The sequence below is a fragment of the Chiloscyllium punctatum genome, chromosome 12 (genome assembly GCF_047496795.1).
Source record: "Chiloscyllium punctatum isolate Juve2018m chromosome 12, sChiPun1.3, whole genome shotgun sequence".
Lineage (NCBI taxonomy): Eukaryota > Metazoa > Chordata > Chondrichthyes > Orectolobiformes > Hemiscylliidae > Chiloscyllium > Chiloscyllium punctatum.
Genome location: NC_092750.1, coordinates 22,121,738 through 22,134,115, shown reverse-complemented (window position 1 = coordinate 22,134,115; position 12,378 = coordinate 22,121,738). Strand labels below are relative to the sequence as shown.

The window sequence follows — 12,378 nt, the reverse complement described above, 5'->3', positions numbered from 1 at the left end:
ATATCTTATTATTGTTTTGCATTGATTTGAAGTTTCCAACTGTTTGGCCAACATTTATTGTGCAACAGACTAACTAGTCGGGGAACTCAATGTCTGCTTTTGTGTCTTTCTGTGTGCAAATTGGCTGTCTACATAGTAACATTGACTAAACTTCAGAAGTGTATGAAAGATTTTATTTGCAATTCTTCCTTTATGATTACATTTTAAAGTAATCAAATATGTGAACTTCAAATGAATGAAACTGTGCGCAAATCTTTGTTAGGCTGGCAACCAGTACTGAAGGAGAGGACTTAAATGACTAAGGTAGGATGAAGTGACCATGCATGTCCAGGAGAGTGCCTTGTCATGCAAGTCACCTTCAAGGGTTCTCTCATAATTTCTTATAATGCTTTTGCTCCTCCATCCAGCCCCAATGGTTCATCAAATATTCCATGCCAATTATGGCACTTCCTTGCACACACACCCTGTGTGTGTGAACCAAATTGTGATAATTGTACATGTGAAAAATATTTTAAAACAACCATTCATGGCTTTCTTTAACAAAAAAACTGCTGCTATAACTATTTTGTGATCAGATAATTAAAGTAAAAATTGCAGAAACTACAGGCACTTGACACCACTTCATCTTGTGTAAATAAACATTGAGTCAAAAAGCTGTCAGAGAAAAGTATAATGTCAAACAAGTAACAGTTCCTATGTGGGCACCTATTTAAACAAACTAATGGAAGTCTGGCTCTCCACTGGTATGAATGAAATTTTAAAGCCTGTGCTAGATAGAGAAATCAGGGTGCGTAGGTATGCAAACTTGTGCAGGGGACAGAACAAGTAACAAGGGTATTTGAAAAGCCATTCTTAGTTTTATAAGCAGAGCCATAGAATACAAAAATAACTAAGGTATATCGAAACTTTACAGAACTTTTTGGTTCCTGGGGCTGGAGTGTTGTGGACATACTGGATACCATATTTCAGGGTGGATGTTAAGGCATTAGGAAGAACGTACAGGAGCTTTATGAAAATGAAAATATGGAAGAAAGACTTAAATCATTTAGAAATACAAAAGTTGTTCTCGTACCACTGAATATTCAAAGCAAATTTGCTCTAAATATCGAAGGATTTTGGTAGAGTACATAAAGAAAAATTGGTGCTGGGGCAAAAGGGCTGGTGATGAGAACTATTGAAAGACAAATGGCTGCAGCTACATGGGAAACATTTTTAACACAATGAATTATTATGATGTAGAATGCACTGCCTGAAAAAGTTATGAAAGCAGATTTGATAATAAATTTTAAAAAGACAGTTCGATAAATACCGTAAAGAAAAACGCTTCTGGGCTACAAGGAAAATGTAAGAAAGTAAGGCCAATTATTTAGCTCTATCAAACGTAATGGCTTTCTCAAATGTATCTCTATGATTTTTGGGGTTTTTGTTTGTAAGAGTATTAGGAAATTTTACAGTCTTTATTTCAAATAGTAGGCACGGATAAAATGGGTTAAATGATTTGCCACTGTGCTACAATATTGTATTCTATAATTAATCTAAAACGTAAATAAATGATTTGGAGTAGGTTCAAGAGAGTACTTACAGCTTGTGCAAAGACCTCTGTAATGAGTGACTCCAGGTTATTATCTGAAATCTTGCCAGCCACTACAATTTCTGACCCTTCGTAATACTGCCTAAAATTGGCCTGAGTTAACTCTGAAATGGCATTCTCTGGATATTGCAATTCAATATCCAAAAGCAAGGGATTTGCCACTTCATCATAAAAGCCCTGTGAAAAAGAAAAATTAAAGATTGAGCATACTTTTAAAATAATTGTAATACTTTTGATTTTAGCTTGGAAATTCATAGCAAAGCACAAACTGAGGTCAGAATGCATTTGGAGGATGATTTACTCCTGGTATTAAGTACATGTAAGATTTTCCAGCTAGTTTTAATTCTCACTACAGTTGGTTGGCCAGATGATTATTTAAGGTACTATTTATTTTTCTTTTATCTTCCCACACATAGTATGCACGAGGCAGAGAAAACCCATGGTTATGTCTGTTTCCATAGCTAATTTGTCCTGAAACAGTTTGGTGGATGTCACTAGAGGCTTGAAAGGTGCTACACCATGGCAGACCAAGAGACATTCCCACTCTTATCAGTGGCCAAAATACATTGTAAGGATTTACAATTTGATAATCAACCTATTTGTCTGAGCTATGAACTTGGATTTCATAGCATGAAGTCGCGGAGTGGAACCTAAACTTCCACCCTCTGGCTCACTTTGTACCACAACACCTCATTTTAAAAGTACTACAATGGCCAAATTGTTTTATTTCAAACATGTACTTTATTCGTAAAAAATATATGTACATACATAGTCACTAAAGCAGTTTGATTCTGTACAGTAGCGTATGAAGAAAACAAACAAACATTAAAGTTTGACTCTATCCAACAAAACCAAAGGCAATTCTTACTTATACAATATTATATTTACATCTATAATGAGACAGTGGGAGAGTCCAATAGCTGAACAGAGCCCCATTTAACTTCAGCAGAAAGAGCTCAGACAATGGTCTTCCTCCACTGTGCCTCGTTGGCAGCTGCACCAAGCTTTAGTGCATTCCTCAGCACCTAGTCCTGGACTTTGAAATGTGCCAGTCTGCAAAAGTTGGGGTCAACTCCTTGCTCTGGAAGACAAACAACTTTCAGGCAGATCAAAGAGCATCTTCCTCCAAGTTGATAGCCCTCCAGACACGGTTGATGTTTGTCTTGGTGTGTGTCCTGCATCACGGAGCTGCTTAGGACGAACCTTGACAAAAACCATTAAGTCTTTCTGTAGACTTCCTTTGCAAAGGCACATTCCAGAAGGAGATGTGTAACAGTCTCTCCACCCTCCCACAATTCAATGGCCACATATCAGTCTGCATTTCTGCCTTTGAGTCCGGTGTCATTAGTTCAAGCTCATCCTTGACTTCTGCATCATATCACAGTGACACTTCAGGCAACATTGACAGTCTCTGACATTTCACAGGTCATAGTGTCGGACAGGTTTGTTGAGGATCATCTATCAGATAAAACGTCAAATTGAAGCTAAGGGGCAGCATGCTGGCTCAGTGGTTAGTGCTGCTGCCTCACAGCACCAGGGAACAAGGTCCAATTCCAGCCTTGGGTGACTGCCTAATCTCCCTGTACATGCACGGGTTTCCATTGGGTGCTCTGGTTTCCTCCCACACTCCAGAGATATGCAAGTTAGGTGAATTGGCCATGCTAAATTACCCATAGTGTTCAGGGATGTATAGGTTAGGCGCATTAGTCATAAGAAATGCAGGGTTACAAAGGTGGGATTGGTCTAGGTTGGTATGGGCTTGTTGGGTCAAATGGCCTGTTTCCACGCTGTGAGCATTCTATTCTTCTATCTCTCTTTTCAGACAGTTGTAAAGTTCAAATGGTATTATTCAATAAAGAAAAATCCAATTTGGAGGAGAGCCTGCAGACTGATTGGCTTCAGTATTTTTGTCAATTTCACAGCAAAAGAATAATAATTGTTCACACCACCAAACAGAAAGTAACAAACAAGGACAGTGAAATACCCTGACATTATCCTGACTTGAAACTATAGACTGCATTTTACAAAGAGTGACAATCTCATGGAATTTGCCACTCAACTCCTATTTTATGAAAATCAATAGCTCCTCACTTTTTAGGGTGTCTTCAGAAATGCAGAAATGCTTCTATTCTGACTTTTCTTTTGTAGTGCAGAACCATGGGTAGAAATTACACAGATTTGAAATATTAACTCTATTTCTCTCTCCACAGTTGCTGCATTTCTCCAGCATTTTTCCCCATGCTTGTTTCAGATTTCCACCCTCTGCAGTATTTTATTTTTATCTGTACACAAAGTGTAAGACTTGGAATGGATTGATGCTAAAGGTAAGGAAGTCCTCAATGTATGGCAAGATACTAGGATGTTCTGAGGAACAGAGGGATTTGGGGGTGCATATGCACAGATCCCTGAAGGCAGCAGGACCTGTTAATAGTTAGATTAGATTACTTACAGTGTGGAAACAGGCTCTTCAGCCCAACAAGTCCACACCGACCCGCCGAAGCACAACCCACCCATACCCCTACATTTACCCCTTACCTAACACTACGGGCAATTTAGCATGGCCAATTCACCTGACCTGCATGTCTTTGGACTGTGGGAGGAAACCGGAGGAGAACGTGCAAACTCCACACAGTCAGTCGCCTGAGGCGGGAATTGAACCCAGGTCTCTGGCACTGTTAGGCAGCAGTGCTAACCACTGTGCTACCGTGCCACCCAGTTAGTCAAGAAGGCAAAAGGGATACTTACTCAGGCATGCATTCTAAGGGGATGGAAGGGGGCATCATGTTGGAGCTGTACAGAACTTTGCTTAGGCCACATTCAGAGTATTAATACAGTTCTGATCACTGCAGCATAGAAAGGGTGTGGTTTTGCTGGAGATGTGCAAAGGATATTTGCCAGGATGTTGTCAGGGATAAAACATTTCATCTATGAAGTGAGGATGAATAAGCTTAGATTGTTTACTTTGGAGCTAAGAAGGTTGAGTGGAAACCTGTTAGAGGTATATGGGATTATGAGTTGAAAATGTGTTGCTGGAAAAGTGCAGCAGGTCAGGCAGCATCCAAGGAGCAGGAGAATCGACGTTTCGGGCACGAGCCCTTCTTCAGGAATAAGAAAGGCTCATGCCTGAAACGTCGATTCTCCTGCTCCTTGGATGCTGCCTGACTTGCTGCGCTTTTCCAGCAACACATTTTCAGCTCTGATCTCCAGCATCTGCAGTCCTCACTTTCTCCTATGGGATTATGAGTGGCATGGACAGGGTGAATAGAAAGCAGCTGTTCCCTTTATTTGAAGGGTTAATAACAAGGTACATAAGTTTAAAATGAAAGGTAAGAGGTTTAGGGGGGATTTGAGGAAATGCTTTTTCACCCAGAGGGTGGAATAAACTACCTGGGAGGGAAATGAAGTGAGAAATCTCATGACCTTTCAAAAGCACTTGGATGAGCAGTTGAAGTGTCATAACACTCAAGGCTATAGACCAAGTGCTGGAAGTGGGACTAGTGTAGGTAGTGGTATATTTTGGCAGTACAGACTTGATATGATGAAAGGTATCTTCTGTACTGTATGATTCTATGAGATACTGCAGAATCAAACTCCTTTAAACTAAGGTGAATAAATAATTACATAAAGTAGATATGACAGTGAACTAATATTGCCAAGAAAAGTTAATTTCAGAAATGAGCCAAATAGTTCACAGAGTGGGACATCTTGGAGAAAACACTTCTCAAGATTAATTTATCTGATAAATTTCTGATTTAGTATCTACTTTAAAATTAGTTATTAAGAATTAATTTTAAAGTAGATACTAAATCAGAAACCCATCAGGTAAATGTAATTTTACATTCAATTGTGACTATAGCACATCAACATGTACCTCAACAAGGCACAAAAGAAGCAATAGATACTTCTGATAAATTTATGCAAGATTTTGAGCAATACTGTAATCTTATGACAAACAAACACCTGAAAAGAGAAATCTAAATAGGCAAGTTCAGCATCAAAGGAGACACTTATAGCGGCAATGTCACTGAATTAGTAACACAGAGGACCAGGCTAATGGTCTGTAAAATATGTCTTCAAATCTCACCATGATGGCTGGTGGAATTGCAAACAAATCACAAATCTACAATTGAAAACAGATCTCATTAATGATAGTCAAGACACTGTCATCAATTGCTGTAAAAATGCATCCGATTCACAGATTTGTTTTCAGGGAGGATGCATGCTGTCCTTATCTGGTTTGGTCCAAGTATGACTTAAGACCCATAGCAATGTGATTGACTCTTAACTGTCCCCTGAAATGGTCTAGCCAATCACTCAGTTCAAGAGAAAATGGGTGGACTGGCCTTTCCATTGACAACCAGGATCCAGGAAGAATAAAGAAAGAAAATGTCATTGAGCCAACAGATAATAATCTCCAGAAATTAGTGGACAAATGTAACCATGGATCTTTGGAGTCAGAATTCATAAAAGACGGAATTCTTGTTGGAAGTACTTCTGAATATTTGAGAGAATTATTAGTCCAAAGGTGAACTGACTTTGGCAAAGAGATACTCTTGAATGCGTGCGTTGGCCTTCGGTTTTTCAAATTACAAAAGGAACTGAATTAGTTAAACAATAGATAACTGCCAAGAAACAGCCAGTCAAGTTAGAACTTTTCAAGGAATAGTCAGTCAAGTGAAGGAAATGCCAGGTAATGGACAGTCAAGAGACAACCAGTAAAAAATTTCATCAGGCTTCTTAGGATCATTGTGGAGACTAACAATACAGAATCCCTTGAGAATGGAATTTTAGAATTTGAACTAACCTTTATTGTTGTATATACTCAATGAGTATAGTGAAAAATTTATATATCCCCACTTACAGCACCACTTAGATACAAAGGTACCTAGGTTCAACTCCTTTAGTTACAAGATCTGAGAAAATAAAGAAATGGAATGCCCAGCATTTCAGAAATAAAAGTTCAGAACAACAGTCTTCAAACCCAGACCACATTGGCACCAAGCCTCCAGATCGCGCCAGGCTTTTCCTTTAAGATCATGAGGCTGGTAGATCATTTCAGACTGCCGACAAAGCCATGCTTGACTGAGAGGTGACCATGGGCCGAGAGAATACCATGCTGGGAGGCTGCTACAATAGGCAGGGAGGCCACAATGCCAGAATGGTAGGTTGCCACACCACACTGAGAGGCCACTGCACCAGGCTGGGAAGTCGCCAGTCATCGGAGGCTGGGAGTCACCACTGAAGGCCAGGGTCATCACCAAATGCCAGGAGAGAACAAGGAGGAAACACTAAGAGGAAATGAAGTGAAGAAAAGAAGAAGAATGGGTGGAGCAGACAAACTCTGGCTGGAGCGTCCTACTCCATTGCTAGCCTTGACCAAAATCACAGCTATGTTGGCACAAGACAACTGTCATTAAGATAGAAATCATGCTTCATAAGGAACAATCTTCCAGTAGTAATACTGGGAAAGTGAACATATTCGTTTCACCAGACAAACAACCATGTGGGTCAATGTAATCATGCAAACTAATCAACAAGTTGAAGTACAGAGTCTATATATATAACACATCTTTGTCAGCCATTTATGAACAAACATTTGCTCACACAGGTTGAAGATTATTTGCATATAATTCCATGGGAGACCCTACTGAGATGAAATGACAAATCTCCATTGATTCATTACATGGTAAAGAAGAAATTGCCCAGCTCATGTTATTTTGAAAAGAGAAAGGCACTTATTTTAAAAGTTTTGGATTCTGCAAAAAAGAAGTGCCTGTTACTAAAGTACAACCAACTTCCATGAAGAAAATTCATGAGATTAAATGTCTTCCAGATCATGTAGTGGAACAAATGCTTGGTTCAGCAGGAAAATTGTGGTCTGTGAAGGAAATTCAGTGGCATAAAGGTTCACCAGATGAGGTATAAGAGTAGTTGTCTTTTTAGCGGGAAAGAAAAAGGATATCCAAAAGATAAATTGTCCTCTAGGTTAATGGACTTTACAGAATTCATGCTGTCAATAACAGAATCAAGTTCAACTAAAGACCTACCAATATTCCACATTCAAAGTGAACATGTTCTGGTGGAATAGTAAAATTACCAGATTGCCTAAATTTGTGAAGTCAGATTCCTAGGAGAGATACAGTATTGGTAAATGTAATTATATATATGAATATGTACAAATTATTACTATGCTATAGGCTCTGAAAATATATTAAAGCTAAGGTACGCATAAAGCATTGCTCAATATTTCAATGTTATGTGGACTTGGGTGGAGAACTGCTTTGGATCTCTAAGGAGATGGACCTTCTTTATAGGTCTCTCTCAAGGTCTCAGTATTAATGTCTATCACACCAATGTAACTTGTACCTGACTTCTACCATGTCTGCATTGTGGATGTTTAAAAAAAGATAGGCAACAACACTGTCTCCAAGACAATCATCAACACCGGTGCCCCACAAGAATGTGTACTCTCCCCCATACTGTATTTCCTGTACACTCATGACTATGTGGCCATATCTCATCTGAACGCCATCTACACATTTGCTGACAACACCATTGTTGTAGTCCGGATATCAAACAATGATGAGATAGGACACAGGAAGGAGATACAGTGCTTAGCAGCATGGTGTAAAGATAACAATCTCTCCCTCAATTGCAGCTAAACTGAAGAGCTGATCATCAACTTTAGGAAGCAAGGAGGAGGTCATGCCCCTATCTACATCAGTGGAGCTGAGGTAGAGATGACCAAGAGCATCAAGTTCCTAGGAGTGATGATCACCAACAATCTTTCTGGACTACCCACGTTGATGCAATGGTCAAGGAGGCATAACAATGTCTTTTCTTCCTCAAGAAGCTAAGGAAATTTGGCATGTCCATAAAAGACTCTCACCAACTTCTACAGATACACCTTACAATGCATTCCATCTGTATGCAATACAATCTGGTATGGCAACTGCTCTCTCCAGGACTGTAAGAAACTACAGAAAATTCTGAGCACAGCCCAGTCCATCACGCAAACCAACTTTCCATATATTGACTCAGTTTACACATGGCTGTCTCAGAAATGCATCAAAGGCTCCACTGACCCTGGTTGTAATCTCTTCCAATCTCTTTCATCAGGCAGAAGATACAAAATCTTATATACACGCACCAACAGATTCAAAACAGCTTCTTCCCCACTGTTACTAGACTTCCGAATGGACCTCTCAAATTTCAAGTCTAATGTTGATCTTGCTTTTTGTGTACCTTCTTTGAAGCCATAATTTTGTATTCCTTGCTCTGCTTGATCACCCTATCATCTTTGTATGTTATGATCTGCCTGTATTGCATGCAAAACAAAACTGTTCACTGTACTTAGGTACATGTGACAATAATAAATCAAATCAAAAAGAGCCAGTTCTTGTTCAAATACTATGTAATGTTTCTCTACCACACTCAACCAGTCAAACTCTTTAGATTCCAACCTAAATAGAAGTAGGTGGCAGAAAATTAATCCGAAGCTTATTCACCAAGGTGACTACAGTGAGGCTCCATCACAAAACAGACATGAATCAGTAAGTGTGACAAACATATTTAATTCAGTCAATATTTTCAACATTCATCTTTCAGGTCTCAAACCTATAATATTGCATTTTTGTGATAGCCATTTTCATGAGTCATTGGTTCACCACCATCTCAGCAAATTCAGCATTTAACTGCTCCTTCATTTTATCTGTAAAAAAATACTCATCATGGGTTGTTCTCAGTCAGATAGAAATTCCTTATTGATTTACATGCCACACTTCAAGTGAAACTAAGACTGAATTAAATATGTAGTGTTTCTGATTGTTTAACTGCAGGTCAGCAGCATACTTGCAAGGTATAACTTCTCTGCCATCATGCCATTTAATATCACAAAGTACATAAAAAAAACACAGAGCTCAGTACAATGCATGCAATTACCCAGAGAGATGCTCCAACAGCAATGGTTTAAATTTACTGGAAGAGTGGATGTATTTTCATTCACGAGTGCATATAGGGCTTTGGCATCAACTCTGAGAAAACTCAGGGCCATAGTTAATCAGCCAAATATTTAATAATCATTTTACCTGGAGCTGTAAGGGAGCATCTGAATCCTCATAAATCCTCCGTGCTATACCATTATTTTCAAGTGCCATTTTCTCTAGAAAACTGTATTTAACATCATAACCAAACCCAAGGCAATACACATTGTATTTGCCATTGACAGCTTTTTTAACATTCTGCTGAATCTTTACTGGGTTTGATTCTCCTGTAATAAAAGTAAACATACAATTTACTTTGGAATCAATCATTTAATGAACACAATTCATTTTTACAGACTTGTTAAGGGGCTCTATTAGGAATGGTAGATTGACTTGACACTGTGTTAATAGTTGAAGCCCCATAATTAGAATGACTGCCAACAATACTTTAATCACTGATCAATCAATTCCCACACCTGCTGAGACTACTATGAAGGATTCGCCTTCTCAACCACTCCCCTCACCTGAGGTATGAACTTCTGGTTAAATCACATATCTCCCTAATGTGAGAGCAGCCCTGATACCTGGTAAGAATATAGCAACTTTACATGTACCTTACATTGCATGCAACAAATACTTCAGTAATAACTTAGCTTCCCATAAACAGTTGATCTATTTTATACTACATAAATGTTTATTGAAGAAATATTATCAATCCACTCTCAATCATTTTTCTGTATGTTTTATCTCTAATATTAAAAAGCAGCTTGTGATTCAAATATCACCCTGCATTCTTTGATCTGCGCTTGGAGAAATGGAAGGGGCACATTGTGTCTTGAACAGCTCCGTCACTTCTCAGCCATAAGGTTGTGTGGATCATGTTCCACTCGAGACTTGAACATGGAATTTAGACTCTCAGTGAAGTATTGAGGGAACACTGCACTACTGGAGATGCCATTTTCATCAAGAAATCAAACACTACCAAGTGGATATAAAAGATCCCTTGGCATTAGTTTGAAGAAAAATAGTTTTCACCGATGTCCTGATCATATTTTAAAAAGTATATGGTCATGATATATGGTTCCACTGCTTGTGGAATCAGCTTCTAAGAAATTGATGGTTGAATTTTCTCCATTACCAAAGAAGCTAAACTTTAAAAATAATTACATAGCAAGCATCAGAACACCAGGGTCAGTATTGGGGTGGCATGGTGACTCAATGATTAGCACTACTGCCTCACATTGCCAGGGACTTTGGTTTGATTCTATCCTTGGGAACTGTGTGTGTGGAGTTTGCACATTCTCTCTATGTCAGCATGGGTTTCCTCTGAGTGCTCTAGTTTTCTTCCACATTCCAAAAGATGTGCAGGTTAGGTGGATTGGTTATAATAAATTGCCCATCATGTCCAGGGATGTGCAGACTGGTGGATGAGGAGGTGTATGGTTAGGGTGGGTCGAGGTGGGATGCTCTTCAGAGGGTTAGTGTGGACTCAGTTGACTGAATGGCCTGCTTGCAACTTTAGGGATTCTATAATTGTTGGTCTCAGGTATTCCATTACCCTGTTCAGTTTTAAGCTTTAGATCTGTTAGCTAGACTCTCACAAGTCCTGTATAGAAGGCAATTATTTTCACTAACCTTCATTTGGATCACCATCAGTTAACAAAATAATCATGGAGACACTTCTTTCAGGCAGAAGCTTGTCATGATAGGCCTTATCCAGATGTTTCACTGCTTCTAGCATAGGGTCATTTATATTTGTTCCTGCAACAAAAGGCAATATTATATTTTAAAATGTTGCAGTCTGATTGTGTGATGCCACCAAAACATTTTTCGACTGCTAAGTTGTAGATGACCGCCAATATTTAAGAATTGAAAACTGCTTTCTGGGATATAATTCCAGCAAAATGGGTCATAAGTGTATCCACATTGAAAACTGTAGACTACACTCTATCTGGTTGTGTTGCTCTGCCATTGTCCATCAGCAAAGAATGAATTGACCAAAAGCCCATTCTGCGAGAGGCAGTCCAAACTCCAAAGAAAGCAAAGAAATTCTTTGGTGCAGCACTGGTGGTTTTGATGGATTGGAAAAGGATTCTGGGGCAGAAATTATTCTAAGAAACACCACTTGAAGCTACTGCAATCTTCCAGTGCAGAATAAATAACTGCAAGCTGTGCACAATACTGGATATTTGGTGCCTTTATTACATCTGTAATATGGAAACAGCATTATCATGTTTCTGATCTTTGTTAAGATACATAGACAAGGCTTTCCAGTATCTTGTCAGCCTGGCTTAATAGTAGTAACCTTACCTCAGTTAGAATGTTCAAATTCTACGCAAGAGTTTGAGTGCATAACTTTGGGTGATATTTCAGTGCAGTAGTTTTTCATTGGCAGATATGTCATCTTTCAGATGTCAACCAAACTGAAGCACAATCTTCTTGTTTTGCCACAGGTAACAGATTCCATGACACCTTTTGAAGAGGAGTAGTGCTCAACATTTACCTTCAACCAACAACACTAGAAACTAGTGACTGATGACTAATCCGATTGCTGTTTGTGGGATCTTTGCTGTGAGCAAATTAATTACTGCGTCTACTGGCATAATACTAGAGACTACAAACACTTCATAAGTAATTCATTGGCTGAAAAGTGCCTTGTACACCCGGAGACTGTAAAATGTAGTATTAAAGTTTATACTTGTTTCAATCTATTGTAAGATATTGACATTTTAAAGTAGAATTAATTCAGAGTCTAATTCTCTTGCAGAGACAAGTTCGGGATTTGCTTTGAAGAATTACATTTTC

General features: G+C 38.8%; 1 protein-coding gene across 4 annotated transcripts in view; it reads right to left on the bottom strand.

The window, feature by feature from the left end:
• Positions 1-12,378, bottom strand: part of LOC140483683 (inter-alpha-trypsin inhibitor heavy chain H3-like) — a 94,258-nt gene that overhangs the window by 63,120 nt on the left and 18,760 nt on the right. For all 4 annotated transcript variants that reach the window (XM_072582058.1, XM_072582056.1, XM_072582057.1 and 1 more), the window contains 3 exons: positions 11,209-11,334; positions 9,679-9,860; positions 1,583-1,768 (listed from right to left, as the gene is read on the bottom strand). In XM_072582058.1, the coding sequence (XP_072438159.1) occupies positions 1,583-1,768; positions 9,679-9,860; positions 11,209-11,334 (494 nt within the window). The remainder of the gene's footprint in view (positions 1-1,582; positions 1,769-9,678; positions 9,861-11,208; positions 11,335-12,378) is intronic.